Here is a 21,812-nt window from a genome sequence, read left to right on the forward strand (position 1 = left end):
TATTTTAAAATATGTTTATTTTTTATTATATACTTTCTATTGAGCACTTCAGAAAGGAAAATTACTACAATGATTTCAAAATGTAATACCTGGATTCAATAAATATCCTTCATAATTACACCCAATCAATATCTAGAAATGTATGTAGACATTAAGTCAGCTAACAAAATAAGTAGAATATCTATATAAACTATAAATCTCAGGAATGGGGACCATGCATGATCAGTTAAGTCACTTTGCCACCATGTTTCTTTAAAAATATGATTCACGTTTGTTTCAATCACATATACATCCATTGCAAGAGTTAAATTAGACCCCTGATGCTAACAACTTAAAACTATGATCTTTGCTACCTTACAAGAAAATTCAGTTTAATACAAAGAAATTCATGAAGAAAATTTCAGGACCCTTGATCAGAAGCTTTCAATGTTTGTATTAGTCTGCTGTACACAAAGGTTCAAGTAAGACTAAGAAAGAAGAGTGTTTCCTTTTCCCATTGAAGACATGATCCAAGACACAGGTGAACTAGGCAATCTACATAAACTAGCTGGCCATCAATACGTTACCAGTAAAGGACTTAAGTTAGTAACTAACCACATTTAAAAGGTTTCAGCCAATGTTACAAAAACAAAACATTTAGAGTAATATTTATGAATACAAACATAAGTGGTTTTTTGCCTTCTGTAAATAATAATCTTTGAAATGCTAAAAGTGAGTTCCAACTGTGGCTCTTTTCTGCTGTGAGAAGCTGCAGGTGCACGTGGGAGGATGTGCTAATTTACCTTCTCAAAGTATTCTTTGGAAGCGGTGGGATGCGGCTTGATCTGAAAGTACAACAACATTTCACTGAGTGATGGACTGTATAGTAGCCTCAAAACTGAGCTGAAAGTTCTCGATTTTAACCTATGTTCTTTAACTTTTTAAAGACTGGTCTGTTCCCTTAAAAATACATGGATGAAAGTTACATTAACAGTCTGCCTGGTGCCTGGTCCCACCCCCAACCCCCACCCTTCAGCTGCTTCACCCACTGGCACACCATCAGCACCCTTGTTCCAAGGGTGGGCTCCTTTTGCGGATACTCCAGGCCAGCAGCCCTTGAGGCAGTGAGGGCCTGGGACCCTCTGTGGGGGTCCCACTGTTTTTGGGAAAGAAACCTACTGTAGGAGAATCCGGTGTCCAGTTTGCAGGGCAGACTTCTCCATGGGCTTCCACATACTGGAATGCTTTCACCAAGCGGAGGGTCTCTTCCACGCTTCGGCCCACTGGGAGATCATTGACACTCAAATGCTTGATGACTCCATTGGGGTCAATTATGAAGAGCCCTCTGCATCAGAATGTATCCTTGTTAGTACCTCAACAGTACCAGTGCTAGAAAAACTAACTTCTACCCGCTCTGTCTTTAATTCTCCTTAATAAAGCATTTACTAAGTGCTATCATATGCTTAAAAATGGGGTTTTCCTTGTTGCACAAAAAGCTTATCATCTCTTATTGATGATAGGTGCTTTAAAAAAGGAAGACTGGACCAGGCCACCATGGCACTATGGTCACATTTACAAATGTGACCTGAATGTCACCTGAATTTCACACAGTATCTGAAAGTCACTGAACTACAGCGAACAAACGCTTCTTTACTTATTAGCATTCTTTGGGCTGCTGTACCAAGTCTTGGCAAGAAACTATAGGCAATGGGAAAGGACAGAGATATATTTTATCTATATTCAGGAAATATGAAATGAGTGAATCCCTGGGTAAATGGGGGGATCCCATGGGAAAATCTTTGCAGACAATGTACTACCCTTCAGTCTATGCAGAGCAGAAATCTAAACACAAACCAAGCCTGTCACTCTTTATCACCCAGCAGCACTGTCATGAGATGCCTGGCCCTGTGGCCCATGTTCATCTTCTGTATAAGGGTTGGTGTTACTATGACATTTCAGATGTGTTTAACCCACAGGTTTTAACAGTTTGTCTTAAGAGGGTGTGGCTTTCCAAGTGTTAGTCACTCAGGGAAAAGCTGAGTTAGAGAAAACTCACAAGGTAAAAAGGTGGTTCTTCCTCCCTGGGCCAGGCCCTTAGGGGTGTAGGCTTTGAGGCCTGATAGGTCCTGGCGCATGCTCCTGGAGAGTGGAGCCAAGCTGAGTCCATGGTGCAGATACAGATGCAGAGCTAGGATGGAGCAGGGCCCACGGATCCAGAAAGAAGCCTTATCTTATAAGCCAGGCTCGGCTCCTCTCCCTTGTCAATCCCAATAGTGAAACCAGCAGGGAGGTAACTGCAAAATTAGCAAGACTCTACAGGGAAGGGGATCCTGGGGGGAGAAAGCCAGCACTCCTCTTCTCCTTCCCTTGTCACCTCTGTCAAAGCTAGACTTTGGTTTATTAAAGGAAGACAGTAATCTTCTTGGAGTCAAAAAGGCCTAAGCTCCACGGTGGCTCCCAGAGCTAAAATTCCAGGTGTAACCCACAAAGAAAACAGACCAGAGGTCAGCTACAAGAGGGCAGGCGAGTGGATTCAAGCTGGCCCCCAGCAAAACTGTGAGGCACATCAAAGTGGGGTCCTTGCCTGCTTCCTGGAGGTAAGGTTCCGCCCAGTCCCTCCTTCACTCAGCAGCCATCAAGATGCCAATTCTGAGGCCTACGTTCTCATCCCTCCCAGGAAGGTGGCATTTGAATGTGGGACTGTTAAAGATGGAAAGTTTTCGCACTCAAAGGAATAAAAGGTTAACCACAGAATGAATGAGGACAGAAAATACATTCCTGGACACAGCAGCTACCAGGATCTGTGCTAAAAACTTCAGCTGCCTCACCTTATTTAATCCTCACAACCAACCTGGGAAGTACATTCTCATTTTAGTTTTGGGAAAACTGGGACTCAAAAAGATTAAATAGGGGCCGGTCCTGTGGCCGAGTGGTTAAGTTAGTGCGCTCTGCTTTGGCGGCCTAGGGTTTCACCAGTTCAAATCCTGGGCGTGGACATGGCACCACTCATCAAGCCATGCTGAGGCGGCGTCCCACATGCCACAACTAGAAGAACCCACAACTAAAAATACACAACTATGTTCCTGGGGGCTTTGGGAGAAAAAGGAAAAATAAAATCTTGTTTTAAAAAAAAAAGGTTAAATAACTTGCCCAAAGTCATATAGCTATTAAGTAGCTGAGTTAAAAAAAAAAAATCAAACTCCAATCTGATTCCAGGGCTCGTATGAGATCTTAACCATTCCAGGATACTGACTCCTACCTTGCTAGACCTCCCTTCTCCAAACACTCTGATAGCTCCGCTGCCAGGAGGATGCCCCCATGTGGCTCCCAGATGATCAGGGAGAGTGGAGCAGTGTGACCATCAACACCTGATATCTTTCTTCGGAAACAGACCCAGCGTGGTATGGGGGGAAACATGTCCTAGCCATTTCCGAAAGGCTGCCAATCCTCAAAGGAGGCATCCATCGATGCTTATTAAAAGACTAAAATTAAGGATTTTTGGTTTTAAAAATGCTTTACCAAGGTCTTTATAAATCCCCTAAGAAGGAAGATGATGCTAACATGAAAAGCAATTTTAAGTTCATAAGAAACAGAATCTTACCTTAGTGCAAGACCAGCACCTTCTAACAGCACACCGTAGTCTCGGGAAATTTGTTTAGTTAAATCTGACAAGAGCGGGATGTTCATGTGGCCCAAACCGCCATTCTAACAAAAACACAAACATGACTGGTTGTTATACTGTGCGTTCTCACAACACTCTCGGCCAGGAAACACGATGTCAGAGGCCAACAATAATGGCAATAGGGAGCACTAACTGAGCACCAACAATGGGCCAAGTGCTGCTCTAAGCTCTTTCTGTTAAGTCACTTCCTCCTCCCAACTATCCTCAGTAGAGACTATTATCATCACCGTTTTACAGATGAGGAAACAGGCACACGAAGGATAAGTAACTTGCTCCAAGTCACAGCCAGAAAGGGGCAGAGGCAGCATTTAAACCCAGCTAATATGAGAGATCTTTGCTTTTCTAATCCTTTTTTTAACTTTTCTTTTTTTTGAGGAAGATTAGCCCTGAGCTAACATCTGCCACCAATCCTCCTCTTTTTTGCTGAGGAAGACTGGCCCTGAGCTAACATCTGTGCCCATCTTCCTCTATGTTATATGTGGGACACCTGCCACAGCATAGCTTGACAAGTGATGTGTAGGTCCGCACCTGGGATCTGAACCAGCAAACCCTGGGCCGCTAAAGCAGAACGTGCTAACTTAACCACTGGGCCACTGGGCCATCACCCCCTAATTCTTTAAGTATTCTTTTAGTTGAAGATTAATTTCTGAAGCATAAAAATGCAAGAGTAATAAAAAAAATACTTTGAATCATTTGATAGTGATAGTCCAGGGGTAAAGCTGGAAATTTTGATTCTCCCAGGCAAGTTTCTAGGCAAGAATCCTGATCACGCAGAACAATGAAATCAGAGAACCTAACCACCATCCCACATGCCACGCAGGGTATGTGGGATCTGCCAGGCAAGAGGGGAGGCAATGGACCTGAGCTGTTCTCCCTGCCCTGAGCCCACTCTCTGTTACCCTTTGTACCCTGGAAAATACCAGGGGAGGGGGAAGTAAACACATGCAATGTCAAGGGAGATATGGACAGAGTTTAACAGAATTTGCCAGGAGGTTAGGACTTATGAATAACCCACTTTGGACTCATCACGCATTAACAACTTCTAGGCTGGTCTTTTATGGGATCATTTCCGTTTTTAAGACGGTAAGTGCAAAGGCAGGGTGAACGATGCTCATACCTTCCGTGGGGTGTTTATCCAGGCAAGATGGCTGAAGTGGGAGTCCACTGAAACGGCGACAACTTCACAGTTCACGTCGTGAAACTCATTGGCTTTGTCACTAAAAGCAACAATCTCTGTAGGGCACACAAAGGTGCTAGGAATAAAGGGCAGAAGGAATAAGGTCCAGTTAAAAGAAATGATTTATCATCTTTCTATTTAAGAGTCGTATCAAAAAATGCAAAAAATGAGAGTAAGCAGGGGGAGGTATATTCTAAGAATAAAAAAACAATTTTAGGGGCCGGCCCTGTGGCCAACTGGTTAAGTTCATGCGTTCCACTGCGGTGGCCCAAGGTTTAACCGGTTCGGATCCTGGGTGCAGCCATGGCACCGCTCGTCAGGCCGTGCTGAGGCAGCATCCCACGTGCCACAACTAGAAGGACTCACAACTAAAAATACACAACTATGTACCAGAGGGCTTTGGGGAGAAAAAGGAAAAATAAAATCTTAAAAAAAAAAAAAAGATTTTATTTAAATAAAGTAGCTTTACAAGAAAATTCATTTTATTATCCTTACTTTTCTCATTTTACCCCAGACCTGTGAAAACTTCCTCACAGACTGGCTTACAGGAACCAGTGCTCCACAGCAGATAAAATAGAGCCATATTAAAACCCTACCCCATTAAAAGGAATGCCATTCACCCCTAAACTTATCTCTTGTACATTAGCTACAGATGCAGGCTGTATCGACAAGGTCATCAGTGATAAACGGTCAGCAAAAACCTTGCCCTTATCGAGAAAACCCAGAGACAGGAAGTGTCAGCGTGGAAGCAGGGATCTCTGCTCACACTCAGAATGACAGTACAGCATCGTAGAAATTACACTTACAAATCCAAGGGATAGAAGAAGAGCACCAAATATTTCCCCTTAAAGTCATCAAGGCTTAGTTCTTTGAACTCTCCCTTGACAACGGCTGTCCCCTTAAAATAGGGTGCGTGCTGGGTGACGGCAGGGGCATGGTATGAGGAACCTGAAAAAAACCACACACATATATAGTCCAATCACTAATCAAGCACCTATTTGATTTTATTTAAACCTCTCACAATAGTTAATCAGTAGTATAAATTAATTAAAAGATTCAGTTCAACTGTAGATCTTAGCTAAGTTTTTTTTCGTTCCATAGTTCTAGATTGTACAAATTCAATTCAAAGTGCTTTAGAAACTAAAACAAGAAGACAGAAGATTGTAAGGATGCAATTAAGGAAGACATGAGACTGAAGGTGGGTTCTAAATATGGTTCCGATTTTGCCAAGTCCAGATGGGACAGGGCAAACGGCCTAGAGGAAGCAACGGAGGTGTGGGGAATAGCCCCTGGCACAGTTTGGTTAGAACAGAGAGAAGTGCTGTGTGTGGAAGCAAGAAGAGTGGGAGGCAAAGCAAGGATGGCTGAAGGCCACGCCGTGAGGGCCCTTAAATATCAGGCTGAGGGGTCTGTTCTTCAAACAAGAGATAAAGGAATCCCTGGGGGATTTCCTGGAGGAGCTGGAAGAGGAGTGAGCTGTTCTTAGGAAGATGACTCTGGCCCAGGGTGGGTGAGGGGAGCAGGCGGAGGCGAGACCGATGTTAGGAGGTGATTTCAGTTATCAAAGTGAGAGGTATGGAGGGGAGGGGTGTGGTAGAGAGAAAAGGAAGAAAGGAAAGGACATGAGAGATGTGTCAGAGCTGGGGAGGATTCGCCTCTACCTGGGGACACGGGACAAAGGAGATTAAGTGTCAAAATGCCTAGGCTCCAGAGATGTCGGAAGTGGGGGTTTGAGACAGGTGATGAGGAAAGTTTGAAACCCACAGCATCAAATCACTACTAGAAATTTTATTAAGTCCCAGAATAGCAAAACGTGAAACTTTTTGGAATATTTCACCCACAAACAAAGGCTCTGCTACAGTATATCCCCCAAACCATTACATGTTAAACGTATGCTTGTTTAAAAAGTGGGACAGGGCCAGCCCAGTGGCACAGTGGTTAAGTGTGCACATTCCATTTTGGCGGCCCGGGGTTCACCGGTTCGGATCCAGGGTGCAGACATGGCACTGCTCATCAAGGCATGCTGTGGTAGGCATCCCACATATGAAGCAGAGGAAGATGGGCACGGATGTTAGCTCAGGGCCAGTCTTCCTCAGCAAAAAGAGGATTGGCAGCAGACGTTAGCTCAGGATTAATCTTCCTCAAAAAAAAAAAATAAAAGCTGGGACAAAGCCAAAGGAGGCATTTTCAAATACCATTCATTATCTGAGGCTGATCTTAGTAAATTCCACATTCTAGAGAATGGAGTAAACCTCAAGAAGTAGCTAGGCTTCATTCAGCTCATGGAGGAGTCCATTAGACTGGTCTAATGCGGCCAACTGGAGCCAGCACGCAGGTTTGAATCGAAAAGCCTTTAGATGATCTGCGGTCAATTTCCAGTCATCTCACACCCCTTCACACACAGCAGCCCAGAAGGCACCTGAGACTCCCTGCCCCTCCATGTTCCTCAACACAGAGGATCAAAACCTCTGGCAACCAACAAGCAAATGTGACACAAGGCAGTGTGTGATTCTCAACCCTCGATGCACGTTAGAATCACTTGGTGAGCTTTAAAAAAATCCTGACATCCTGGTCTCACCCCAGAGATTGCCTTAATTTGTCTGGGGTGGGACTGGGGCAGTGCTCTGTTTTTAAAAGTTCCCCAGGTGAGTCTAACGTACAGCCACGGTTCAGAGCTCCCGTCCAGAGACATGGTTCATGTTTCCATTACCTAGGACAAACCAAGGTGTAACAACACTTACTGGTGCTAAAGGCGAGTTTCGCTTGATTGAAACCAGACCACAATACATTTGTCAAGCACGTTCTTTGAGAAGCAGCAGGCCTAAGGGCTGCAGAGGCAGCAATGCCCCAAGGAATGGCGCTCACGCGTCGGGCAATCTAGAAAGAGAAACACTTTATATTAGGAAGTAGTTCCAGAATGGTGGCTGAAGGTTGGCCCTGCTGAAAGGGCATCAGGCCAATGGTGGCCTCAGCTGTCCTTGTTCCTATGAACCACATACCAAACCCACAACTCTAAGACCATGGATTGAGTCTCCATGTTTTTAACATCCCCTTCTGCTTCTTTCTCCTTCAAGACTGCAAGGAGGAGGAGTACCTGGGAGATGTTAGTCAAAGATACAAAGTTGCAATTATGTAGGAGGAATAAGTCTAGAAAATGCACAGGCATGTTGAATATACTCAATAATAATGTACTGAACACTGGTAACATGCTAAGAAAATACATTTCAGATACACTCATTACACACCAAAAATGGTAACTACATGAAGAAAGGTTAATTAGCTTGACTGTAGTAATCATTTCATGATGTATATATATATCAAATCATCATGTTGTACACTTTAAACACATACTATTTTTATTTTAAAAATATACAAGTGAAAAAAAAAGACTGCAAGGCAGAGGAGAAAATTATAAGAACATAAAGACTCCATTCTCTTAACAGCAACACAGACGGTTCAAACAGCAAGGGCGCTAGGCCAGGCCCCTTTACCAGCACCACCTGCTGAGAATGTTTTCCCACGTCAAGGTCCTCCTTAGACACGACAAGGCCCTTCCAGGCCCTCATACAGGCAAACAAGTAGAGCAAAGCTCAGCTTCTGGGCAAATCTGGACAGGGCTCAAGGCAAATGTTTGCTCAACTTCAGGGTCCAGCATGACTCAGGAAGAAGAAAGAGCCTGCGTTGAACCCGCCACGAGAAACGGAAGAGTGGGAAGCAAGAGGGTACCAGGCTTTGCTGGCAGAAAAGCGCGGGGACAGACGCGGGGCCCCGGGGGGGAGTGCCTATTGCACGCTAGCACTTTGGTTTCCATCCAGCATGTAGCGGACGCTCACAGCAACGCCTTGATGAAGGAGGCACCATTCTTTCTACCTTAAGGTGAGGAAAGTAAACTGAGGTTCAGAAAGGCGAAACTTGTCCAAGGTCATAGAGTCGGTCACAGAACCGGGACCAGGGGCCAGGTCGCCTGCCTCCAGGACCAGGTGCTTAGGTGGAGAGGGGACTAGAGACCTGCGGTTCGCAGCCAGGAGGGACTGGGGAAGGGACCGCAGGAGGGGTGGGGGAAGGGCGGTGGAGGAGGAGGCCTCCAGGTCCGCTACCCGCTGACATCCTCCAAGAACGGCGAAAGGCCCTCAGGCCGCAGGGGAGCGGGATCCCGTCTGGGAAGCAAGTTCCCAGAGCCACCGCAGTGTCTCCGCGCCTGTCCCCCAGCCGGCAGCCACTCACCGGAGCCCGGAGCAACCTTCCCACCGCGGCCGCCATCTTCAGTGTGCGCGGGAGCCGCGGGAGCCGCGGGGCCGAAGGAGAAGCGGCGGAGGCGGAGCCTACGGAGAGGGCGGGGCCTCGGCGGGCGGGGCGGGGCCTCGGCGGGCAGGGAGGGGACGGGGTCCCGGTTGAGCCACAGCTTCCTGGCCTTTAGGGGGCCCTGCATGTGTAAATGTCCCTGTCGGGTCCCTCGGCCGGCCGGATTCTGAGGAGAACATTACCGTTATGGCTTCGGAGTAGCTGAATACTTGGGGAAGCGACACTTTGTCTCCTTGTAACCCCATCCTAAAAAGAAGTAATCCACTCGGGGAGGTAGATATTTATTTCCATATTTCCTACTGACTTTTTTGTTAACCTGTGTGGACTACTGTTTCTACTATTTCTGTAAAAGGATCTCATTCCTATTTCAGTCTCAGATAGAGTCTTCTGGCTTCTGCATGAAATGAAATTGTTAATGCAATTTTAGTCCGTTAGTAAGCCAAGTGGGTAAGACATGTGTCCAGCAAACCTTTGGGATGGTGTTGTGGGCTTCCCTTTTGCCCTCTTTTCCCAAAATTGGGAGAATTGGGACAAATTTCAAATTTGTTTTCTGTCGATTAGTAAAGCTAAGTGCTCAGTAGTGAGCCTGGTCCTTTGAAGAAGGCACCAAACATATATAAAAATCCCACACTGGCCTTGCAGTAAATGTGACAGACCACAGCCTCTCAGTGAGTGTTTTCCAAACACCAGTCATTCCATTACCAAGTGAGTTCCTTGAGTCTGCATATCACCTGCATATTATTTACTATTTTCTTTGAGTTGACTCAGTTTTTAAAAACATAAGTGAATTTATTTGAAAGAAAATGTTAAATAACTTAAATGGAAAAGCCTTATAATTTGCTATAAATAGCAAGCAATTTAAAATGGATACATTAAAACAAAATGTTGTTCAGTATCAACTAGATACAGTTGCCTGCTGAAAGTGTGAGCCTTTTGTTAAAAAGGGAGGATGAGAGGTGGTTGCAGACACCCTGGTATCACGTGAGACTTCTCTTTGGTTAATCAGGATTTATTTTTTTTATTTTTTTATTTTTTTTGAGGAAGATTAGCCCCGAACTAACATCTGCCAATCCTCCTCTTTTTATGAGGAGGACTGGCCCTGAGCTAACATGCGTGCCCATGTTCCTCTACTTTATCTGTGGGACGCCTGCCACAGCATGACTTGCCAAGTGGTGTCATGTCCACACCCGGGATCAGAACCGGCAAACCCCGGGCCACCGAGAAGCGGAACATGTGCACTTAACCACTGTGCCACCAGGCCGGCCCCTAGGATTTAAAGAGCATTAAAAAGACAGTATCTTTCTCACTTTGGAGTTTGATGTTACTTATTTTTCTCCCCATGCCCACAGCAGTGCATTTCCTAAAATCATCGCAGGGACCGCTAGGGACAGCTTTGGAAAGGACTGCTTTAGAAGCACAGGGCCACAGGTTTCTTGACCATGCTCCCAGCACCTGCCTTGTGTTTAATTAGTGCTCATTACGTGTTTGTTGAACAGATGTTTGAAAAGCAAAAGGGATCATAGTGTTGGAGCTCAAAATCATGCTATAGTCTATAATGGAAGCTTATTCGGCCATAAAAAGGAATGAAGGATTGATACTGTAACATGGATGAACTTCAAAAGAGCATTATGTGAAGTGAAAGAAGCCAGACCCAAAAGCCACATATTGTGTTACTCCTTTCATATGAAAAATATAAAATAGGGGGGCTGGCCCTGTGGCCAAGTGGTTAAGTTCGTGGGCTCCGCTTTGGTGGCCCAGGGTTCACCGGTTCAGATCCTGGATGCAGACCTGTGCACAGCTCATCAGGCCATGCTGTGGCAGCATCCCACAAAGAAGCACTAGAAGGACCTACAGCTAGGATATACAACTATGTACTAGGGCTTTGGGGAGAAAAAAAAAAAGAGGAAGATTGGCAACAGATGTTAGCTCAGGGCCAATCTTCCTCACCAAAATAAGAATATAAATATATATATATATATAAAATAGGTAAATCTGTGGAAAGAGAAAGCAAATTGGCAGTGTCAAGTGCTGGGGGGCAAGGAGACTGACGACTTAATGGATACAGGGTCTTCTTTTGCAGTGATGAAAATGTTTTTAAATAAGATAGAGATGATTGCACAACATTGCGAATGTACTAAATACTACTGGATTGTACACTTTAAAATGGTTAATTTTATGTTATGTGAATGTTACCTCAGTTTTAAAAAGAAGTAGACACCAACAACAAAAACAAAAATCATGCTACAGTCTAGCCCAGTGATTTTGTCCACGAGAAAACTGAGCCTTTTAGAGATGGAGAGACCCTCCCAAAGTCATATAGTATAACCATGGGCCTACTGGGACCAGTTCAACTGACCCCATCTTATCAATAAAGTAATTAAGAGTTGTTTTTCAGGATCTGAGAGTCCCCACTTGTCCAGCTCAGGCCAGTTGAGAACACCCGCCCATCAACTGGGCCCATGCAAACACCTGATGAGTGACCCTTTTGACGTCAAGCGGCTGAAAACTCCTCCCTCAGATCATGGTAACGCTGCCATTTTGTGAACACGCATCCTATAAAGAGCCATGAAGCTTAACTAGGCTTGCGCGGATCATCAATTACCTCACTTCTCCTTGCCTCCAATCATCTATCTCCACACTTCAGACCACCCTGCCTTTCGACCCATAAATTTTGCCCCAAGCCCTGGGTCGGGGAGACAGATCTGAGAGCACATGCCTCCTGTCTTCTTGTAGATGGATCTGGCGATAAAGCTGTTTTCTTTTCCCAAAAGCTGATGCTGTAATAATTGGCTTTTTTTTATGTGCATCGGGTAGGAGAACGCCATCTTTGTGTGGTAACAACAGCTGGTCGGAAGCAGAGGCAGGACTAGAACTCAGAGCCTCCCCACATCTAACCCACCAGTATTTGTGGCTGACTTGGAGTTCAGCCTCGGCGCCATTTCACCAGCCATTTTGTTAGATGACATTATGTCTACTCTAGTCTTCTCATCTTTTCCCTCACACTGCAGACTTTATTTATTTATTTATTTATTTTTTATTTTTTATTTTTTATTTTTTTGAGGAAGATTAGCCCTGAGCTAACGTCTGCTGCCAATCCTCTTTTTGCTGAGGAAGACTGGCCCTGAGCTAACATCGGTGCCCATCTTCCTCTACTTTATATGTGGGACACCTGCCACAGCATGGCTTGACAAGCAGTGCCATGTCCACATCTGGGATCCGAACTGGTGAATGCTGGGCTGCCGAAGTGGAACGTGTGCACTTAATCACTGTGCCACCGGGCTGGACCCCCGCAGACTTTAGATACCAAGCTGCCAGAGCTTGAGCCAGGAAAAGCCACAGGGTACCTTTCTCTTTTCATGTTCCTTAGACCTGTAATCCTCTGCTCCATACCCCTTGTTTTCTCCTCATTTTGGGGGGCACCTCTCTCTCTCTCCTATTTTATGCACATGTAGTCTAGTCCCCACATACTGGCAGTTTGGTTCATAACTAAACTTTACTATAATGTACAGCGAGTGCCAACCAAAGCAACAGGACCCAGTGGATCTTCCCTCGAGAGTAGCCTCACTCAGCCTCATTTCAGTTTTAAAGTTTAGAAGCCTTAATTAGTCCTGTCTTGTTGGCTGGGGCTCTTTAGAGCAAAGGTAATATTACTTTCTGTTTTCCCTTTAGCCCCTCCCGCTATTGCTTCCTGTCAGTTATTTCAGTTACTGCTGCAGCCTCCCCACCCCGAGCCCATTTCAGCCTCTGGAGCAACGCACTCCTTTCCTATTTAGGTCCCAGGTAGAGCCTTCTGGGGTTGGATGAATTTGCATCAATTAACAATGTGATTTTAATCACTTAGTAAGCATATATTGAGTGGATCACACAGGCAGTGCTTCCAAGGATCTCACATGTATTCAGGGAGTAAGGACAAGATCATAAAAACAAAACAACCCACCAAGCTCCAACATTGAAAGGGGCATGAAAGTGTGGACAGCCTGGGTTCAAACTCCATCTCTGCCACTTAGTACTTACCTCTCTCAGGCAAGTTGCTTAACTCTCTGCCTGTTTTCCCATCTGTCAAATGGGAGTGATATTAATACTTCCTCCAAGGGTTATTGTGAGGAATAAGGGAGTTAATATTTTAAAAGCACTTAGCTCAGCCTGCAGGCACATAGTAAGTACTATAAAGGTTTGTTACATTAAATAAAAGAGAAGTCCAGGTAACATGCTATGCGAGTTTACAGAAAGAGACAAGAAGGGTGTCATAGAAAAAGTGCTATCAGAGGACATGGATTCTGTCCTTGGGGGAGGAATGGGGGAAGACAGCAGATAGCAGTAATCGGTGACCTTTGTCCCTTTGGTTTGTCACTATTCGCAGCCAACATCTATTGAGAACATACTTTGGGGCCAAACTCTGGGCTGAAGGCAGTATCTTATCTGGTCTTCACACAACCCCGTGAGCCAGGTACTGTTTTGAATTCACCATCCCCATTTCATAGGTGAGGATACTGAGGCTGAGGGAGGTTTAGTAATTTGCTCAATCTCTCACAACTAGAAAGGGAAGGAGCCAGGATTCAAACCCCAAAAGCTGATGCGGAGCCCCCATTCTTAATGTTGTCCCACCTCCTGCAGTATTTGTTGGAGCATCACGTACTCAATGGGGCTTTCTAGGAGATGCTACTAAAAAGGTTGTCTGTGTTGGAGCATGGGGGAGTATTAGCCATCTATCCTTCAGTGAAATGTCCCCAAATACTCTGCTCCTGTACCTTCTGATCTTTTGTCTGAGCAGTTCTAGTGGGTTCTGCCCTTGCAATTGATGGTCACCATTTTGGGGACTTGCTTGGTGTTGTCCACTCCATTCTCACTACTTCAAAGCTTTAGCAGTGAGCACCGAGCTAATGTATGCAAAATGTTTAGGGGGTACTTGGCACAGAGTAGGGTTAAATAGATATGTTATTATTCTGCCCACAAGCAAACATGCTACATTTTCTAACAACTGGCACAGACTTTGAATACATTTTATTTTTCTCAAAGTGATGAATTTCCTCTTCCTCCTTTCCTTCAGGAGTGAAGGATAAGGCTTTTGCAAAAGCACTGATCTCCAGACAGGCTCAAATTAGGCTCTTCAGGAAGCTAGAAGGACTTGAAGTCAAGGAAAGGAAGATGCCACGTACCTACCTGCTCGTTGCAGTTTAATCTTTTCTGCCTTCAAGCCCCTGCTCCCAGGGGCCAGCCCAGTGGTGCAGCCATTAAGTTTGCACATTCTGCTTGGTGGTCCGGGGTTTGCCAGTTCAGATCCCGGGTGTGGACCTATGCATCGCTTGTCAAGCCATGCTGTGGCAGGTGTCCCACATATAAAGTAGAGGAAGATGGGCATGGATGTTAGCTCAGGGCCAGTCTTCCTCAGCAAAAAGAGGAGGATTGGTGGCAGATGTTAGCTCTGCGCCAATCTTCCTCAAAAAAAAAAAAAAAAAGCCCCTGCTCCTGGACTACGCTCTTACTCAGGAAACCTTGAATTTTTTTTCTTTTAAAGCTAATTATGAGGAATAAGGATGACCACAATGGTAAGACACTTATCAGACCCGCATTGTAGGGACACTAGCTGATATGCCCTATAGCAACCATGTGTTGGGCAGGATGCCAACCATCTGGGATTTATAACAATCCAGGGCCTGGCCAACCCAGATCTTAGCTTATATCACTCAAAGAACATCACATCTTGAAGGAACACAGAGCCCTTCAATGTGAGCTCCTGTTCCTGGGAATGCTGGTCGTACAAAGGACAGTCCCTCCTGGCAAGCATGTAGTCTTCATTCCTCCGCCTATATAAACAACGCCCACTCTGCCCACAGTAGCGGATGCACAACTCCAGCCAGCCAGCCGCTCTTGGACACTCCTTGTACGTAAGTCCCAATAAACCTATATGTCTTGTACGCCATCTCTGGGTCTTTTTTTTGGTCTCTCTGCAAACTATCCTGCACTGCTTGTGCAACTGAGTGTGCAGCCAGACATCCATCTACCCGAAAAGGGTCTTAGTTATGATTAGAAAGAAATCTTGACCATTTCTAAGATTGATGCAGATTTCAGTTTCTTACTTTTTGGGTATCCAATAGCTTGGTACAGTTTTGCAAAAGTTCTCTTTGTCATATGGAAAGAGTTAACTTCTACTGTATTAACTTGTGTCTACATTTTTTATATTTTCCTTTTGATAGATGGTTTAATTTTCATCTTAAGAATTTACCACCTTTGCCTTTCCTCTCAATGTCAATCAAGCTAGGACATTTTGTGATTTTGATCTCCATAAATCTCGGTCATTCCAGTCAGTCTTCACATTGGCATTTTAGGCATGCCCAACAAAGCATTACTGTTTCCCTCACGCCAAGCAGAGGCCCAACACAGCAGCCCAATTCCCAGGTCTTTTGGCCATTGGAGAGGAAGTCTCGCTGCTCATCACTTCTTTCCCAAACAGGAAGCTGAGGCAGTTGCCTGTGGTTAAAGAGCCTTCCTCAGGGGCTGGCCCACTGGCATAGTGGTTAAGATCACACGTTCCGCTTCGGTGGCCCAGGGTCTGTGGGTTTGGATCCTGGGTATGGACCTACATACCACTTGTTAAGCCATGCTGTGGCAGCATCCCACATACAAAATAGAGAAAGATCGGCACAGATGTTAGCTCAGGGACAATCTTCCTCATCAAAAAAAATTTTTTTTTTTGTAAAAAGAGCTTTCCTTAAGTTACACAAGGATTCCTCGGCTCAGGGACATTTAGAACCGAGAACTCTCCAGTGGACCTGTTGGTCTCCTGGTCTGCTGATCTCTGGCTAAAGGCTGATCCTCCTTGTCTTAAAGGGGATGAAATACCCTAGAATCTCAGGCCCAGAGGCCCAGAAGGAATTTCATACGTGAGCCTTCCAACGTCCTGTTCAGAATTGCCAAGTGAGTGGCCTCCAGCTAATCTCAGGCTGCAGCCAAACACCTCCCCTGGAAGGACAAGCAGAGTCCTTCATTTGTTCATTCCAAGAGAAGACAGCCATGGTTTGTATTTGATCATCAATATCAGCACTGTCCTGCCAAGTCTGCCCCGACCACCTCACCCATGTGTCTGGGTTAGAGAACCTTCCAGGTGCCTAGAAAGGATTATACAAATGCCTTTCTCATTCTCATTGCTCTTGTCATATCACACGGGAATTCTCTATTGCCTTCTTGATGTCTTAACCATACTGTGAGCCTCTTGAGGGTAGAGCTCACGTCTTACTCATCTCTGTGGTCCCAATGGCTGTGCTAGTGCCTGGCTCATAGCAACTGCTCAGAAAAAGTCTGTCGAATGAATAAGCAGTGGCTGACATGGTGGCCAAAATGTTCTTTCCATACTCATGCTGGGAAAAACATCTTTTTTGATTCAGCTTTTTTATTTTTTTATTCAGCTTTCTCTAGCTGTCACAACAAGAACACAAATTTTTCCCCTAAAGGAAAAAGACAAACTGACTTTGTCCTCATTACCAAAAGAGTAGAAAGTAACTGAAATTCTCCCTCTTGAGTTTGGGAGAAGAATTTTTGGACCTAGTTGAGAGAAAGGCAAATGAAAAGATATATGCTACTTTTTATGATGATTAGGAAAATAGCTCCCTGGAGCCACAAGTTAACATTCTGGCGGCTGGGGCTACAATTAGGGATGGCAGACATTACCCTGGGTTTTGCTGAATTCTTCCTCTTTCCACGGCAAAAAGCATTCATTTTTTTCCCTTCTTTTCCCAGTGATGAGGAGCCCCAGATTCGGTTCTCTCCTGGGTTCAGGGAAGATGAAGCCTCAAAGCTGAGCCATGTCTCCCAGCAAAGGCTTCTCTTTTGAGCCTAACCTCCTAGCTGTCTCCTGCATGACCTTATGCTGCTGCAAGTTGATCTCCTCCAAGGCAGCCAGCAGAGTGATGGAAGGGGTCGACTTGTCCTCACTTCAAACCCCACGGATGCTTTCCCCTTGCAGAGTCTGAGGGTCTCCATGTAAGAACTCTCACCCCTCAGGCTTCTTGTGAAGCTGGAGTGAGAGAGCCCTCCAACAGGCCCTCGGGTAGTCAGTGTTCGCAGGTGCTGTGCGGTCCCCTTCTCTCTATCCCGCGGCATACCTTGGCTTTCTTCTGAGCCTTTCCCTCCTTATCTTTGTTGCCTATCCCCAGCACATCCCTTGACCTTTTTGGTTTTTTTTAATAGACTTTATTTTTTAGAGCAGTTTTAGGTTCACAGCAAAATGAAGTGAAAGGACAGAGAGTTACCATACTCCCTGATCACACACATACACAGCCTCCCCCACCATCAACATCCTGCACTGGGGCAGTCCATTTGTTACAATAGATGAGCCTACCTGGATGCGTTATCATCACCAAAGTCCACAATTTACATTAGGGTTCACTCTTGGTGTTGTAGTCTATGGGTCTAAACAAATGTTTGAGGACATGGAGCCACCATTGTAGTATCATACAGAATAGTTCACTGCCCTAAAAATCCTCTGTGCTCCCGCTATCATCCCTCCCTTCCCCTGACCCCCGGCCACCTGTCCCCTTTCAGAGCTGTGTCTCCAGTCCAGCCTGCCAACATCTCCACTCGGATGTCACTTACACACTGCAAACTTAACAAACACAAAACCAAACTCTTGCTTTCTCTTCTCAGACCTATTCCTCAATGCCATCCCCCCACCCACACCAACCAGCACCTAAACAATACACTGTCTTCTATCCACCTCCACCGCCACCACCTCAGTCCAGGCTGCCATCGTTTCTCCCCTGGAATTCTTTCACAGCTTCTCGGGGTCTCAGCCATCAACAAGGCCTAGGTCACTTCTTTCAAGTGAAGTCTATTTTAAAGATTTTATTTTTTTCCCTTTTTCTCCCCAAAGCCCCCCAGTACATAGTTGTATATTCTTCGTTGTGGGTCCTTCTAGTTGTGGCACGTGGGACGCCGCCTCAGCGTGGCCTGATGAGCAGTGCCATGTCTGCACCCAGGGTTCAAACCAACGAAACACTGGGCCGCCTGCAGCAGAGCGTGCGAACTTAACCACTCGGCCACGGGGCCAGCCCCTCAAGTGAAGTCTATTTTAAAAGTGGAAGAAAACACAACACAGAGTCCAGGCCACTATGTCACGTGTCTCTGGTCTCCCTCAGACCCTGCTGCTTCTTCGGGTTCCAGAGATTCCCAGCTGCCCACGCTTGCACCTCTGTGCTGAGGCCTTTCTATAGAACTGGGGAAGGCTGCTCTGCCCATCTCTACAGAAAGGCAGAAATGGGAGAGCATTAACCCCCTGGCCAGCAGCCCTTGCAATAACCAAGTGGAGGGAGTTGGTGTACAAATACCCCACCTCTTGGGTAGACTAGTTGAGGTGTGTTTCCTAGAGTTTCCCTGCAGATTAAGTTCTAGCCACCTGTAGAAGTTACTTTACACACCTTCATCTCCTGCTTTCCTGTAGGATTTCCCCTCCCTCACCTATACTACCTGCACATCCCAAATCAGCTTCTTGCATTGAACCTTAGTCTCAAGGTCTAAGAGAACCCAAACTAAGGCACAGCACTACAAAACTTGTAACGCAAAATGCTACCCACAGACTGATTTTAGGATTTAGGTAGAAATATTTAGTATTGGTAATACCCTCCAGACCAGGAGAGCTGGTCATGGGAACCAGGCTGAAAGGCAGAGGATGGATGTCATCTTCTTCAGTCCTGTCAGCCTCTCTCTGTAACAGTCCATAGACCTTGATCTGGAGACATTGCAGAAGTCCAAGCATGAGCCCACCCGTCTGCCTCCTTCCCCTCTTGCCCGCCCATGATGGGTCCTGCGGCTTCCTAACCCACTCTCTGCCTCCACTCTTGCCTCCTTCCAACCCATTCTCTGCTCAGCAGCAACCGTGGTTCTTCTTCAAACACCAACCAGGTCATTTTGTCTCCTACTTAAAACTCTTCAATGGCTTTCCATTTCATTAGAGTAAAACCCAAATTTGTATAAGGCCCTACACAGTCTGAGCCCCTGCCTCCTTTCAGACAACTCACTTTGGGCTCCTCCCACCCGTTCCTGCTCCAGCCATATTGGTTCACCCCCACTTCCCCACCCCCAACCCCCACCTTGGCACACGCTGGGCTCTTTGACCAGAAGGCTCTCCAATCACTTCTGTCTGGCTTCTCCTCCTTATTAAGGTCACAGCTTAGCTGTTATCCTCACCAGGAGGACTTCCCTTGTGATTGTGTCTGTTATCCTGTCTTGGCTCTTGTGTGTTTCCTTTGATCAGAAATTACAATTACAATTACTTTATCTGTCAGTTTACTGGGTATTTATTGGGCTCCCTCCCAGAATAGAAGCCCCAACGGGGCAAGGACCTCATCCATCTTGTCCATTGTTCTCTCCCCAGCGCCTGGCACAGTACCTGGCCCATGCCAGACTCCTAGCAAATTTAGATGAATCTGGTTGAAGACCTGGCTAAAAACTCATGATATGCAGCCACTTGTGACCTCCCCAGCTGACACTTCCTTTCCCTAAATGCCTTTGGCAGTTACCATCAACATAATTCTTTTGGTGATCAATCCTGTGTGTTTTATCACAAACCTACTGTCGCCTTGAACTATTATTTGAGTTGTGTTTTGTTTCTTAATCATTTCTGATGGCTATCCTAGTTTGTAGATTGAGTAACTGTTTACTTCACTTCTTAAAGCCTCTCAATACTTGAGAGTGTATTTTCTAAGAACAAGGACATTCTTCTGTATAACAACCACATTACAATGATTAAAATCAGGGATGTTAACATTGACACACTATTGTTGAATCCATAGTGCATGTTCAGATGTCATCAGTTGTCCCAACAATGTCCTTTAGAGCCACACAACCCTGCCCCACTCTCCCATGTTCCAACCCAAAGTCACACATCACATTTAGTTGTCTGGTCTTTTTCGTCTCCTTTAATCTGGAATAGTTCTTCAGTCTTTCTTTATCTTCCTTGACCACCATTTTGAAGAACACAGGCTGGCTCTTTTGTTGAATGTCCCTCAGTTTGCTTGTTTGATATTTCATCATGATTATATACCAAATGTTCAGGATAAACACTGTTGGTGGGAATACCACTGAAGTGTTGTTCCATGATTTACTTAATCCATCTGCTATTGTTGGAGATTTGTGTTGCTTTAAGTTTTTCTTTATATTATAACCAATATTGTGATCTTTATACATCCTCATAGCTAATCTTTGTACATATTCTTATTTGTTTCTTGAGGGTGTATTTCTAGAAACAGAACTGCTATGGCTAAGGGTTGTGTGTGTTTCTATGATTTTTGGTATGTTTTGCCAAACTGCCTTCCAGAAAGGCTGGGCCAGTTTACACTCCCTCCAGTGAGTGAAAGGGGTGGTTTCTAGGATATTTTGCCAACACTGGACCCAAACAGTTTAAAATATCCTTCCTTCTGCAGTCTGTACTTCTCACGTTGGTCTGTCTTCGATTCCAGTTTCTTTTATGTGTGACTGGTTGGTCCTAAGAGCCTAGAAGCTGTTTAAAGGCAGGGCTTGCATGTCTTATTCATCTTTGTGGTCCCACAGTGCCTATCTATGCTTTCTACTTAACAGTCACTCAATAAATTTCAAAGGAAGGAAGTAATAACTGATTGAATGATGATAACTTGTATGATTATTAGATTCAGCTCTGACATGCTGGGCTACCAAAGATGTCATCAGCATTGGCATCCCAAAGTCCAGCAACCAGAGCCCCTACCAGCCCAGATTAGCAAGTGGTCCAGCCTTTTACCAACCTCCATTCCTAGGACCTCTCTGGGGCCCCAAACAATCTCCACATCTTGTCCATACTGATCCCAGGCATGCTCTTCATCTCAGGCATCCACCCCACTGCAGACAACTGCTCTGGGCTTCTCAGCTCCCCTCTTGCCCTTGCTCCAGCAGCTTCTCTGGGCTGCTGCTGGTCTTCTTGTACCTCTGGGCCCCAGGGTGGTTACATGCCTTTCTTTCAATTCCCTAGTGCCAGCTAAGACAAGTGATACATATATATTTTTTTAGATTGGTACCTGAGCTAACAACTATTGCCAGTCTTCTTTTTTTTTTCCTGCTTTTTCTCCCCAAGTCCCCGCAGTACATAGTTGTATATTTTAGTTGTGGGTCCTTCTAGTTGTGGCACGTGGGATGCCACCTCAGCGTGGCCTGATGAGCGGTGCCATGTCCATGCCCAGGATGTGAACTGGTGAAACCCTGGGCCTCTGCAGCAGAGCGCACGAACTTAACCACTTGGCCATGGGGCTGGCCCCCAAGCGATTGTTTTAAAATGAAGGCGTGGGGATAACAAATTGGAATTGTAATGCAGACAAGGCAAACGTAAGGCAGGATATGAGCTGTCCTGTTTGTACATTCTATCCCATTCCTAGCTCCTCTGGGACCTGTTAGGGACCACTTTTCTCCTTTGCAGTACCCCTGCTCCTTCATGTTGCAGGGATCTGCTCACTTGGGAGGACACCTTATGGAGCATCCTTGATCTTGCCTCTTTTCCCTCATCCCAGCCCTCCCCCACCTTCCTACCTCCCACTTCTCCCAGAAGGAGAAGGATCCCCAGCGATTAGCCTCCCCTGATGAAGACATCCTTTTAAAGTAGTATGCAGCACAGTTTAACTCCTCATTATTTCCAACTCTCCATTCCAGAGTAGGAGGTTAGCTTGATTTTCAGAT

General features: G+C 45.5%; 1 protein-coding gene across 1 annotated transcript; it reads right to left on the reverse strand.

The window, feature by feature from the left end:
• Positions 1 to 9,151, reverse strand: PRDX3 (peroxiredoxin 3). The gene is made up of 7 exons (XM_046655340.1): positions 9,063 to 9,151; positions 7,580 to 7,715; positions 5,645 to 5,786; positions 4,779 to 4,914; positions 3,581 to 3,684; positions 1,159 to 1,324; positions 1 to 824 (listed from the first exon to the last, which is right to left on the reverse strand). Exons 1-7 carry the CDS (start codon positions 9,096 to 9,098, stop codon positions 774 to 776), a joined length of 771 nt encoding a protein of 256 aa, XP_046511296.1. The 5' UTR covers positions 9,099 to 9,151; the 3' UTR covers positions 1 to 773.
• Between the last annotated feature and the right edge of the window lie 12,661 nt (positions 9,152 to 21,812).

Source organism: Equus quagga, chromosome 2, assembly GCF_021613505.1.
Source record: "Equus quagga isolate Etosha38 chromosome 2, UCLA_HA_Equagga_1.0, whole genome shotgun sequence".
Taxonomy (NCBI): domain Eukaryota; kingdom Metazoa; phylum Chordata; class Mammalia; order Perissodactyla; family Equidae; genus Equus; species Equus quagga.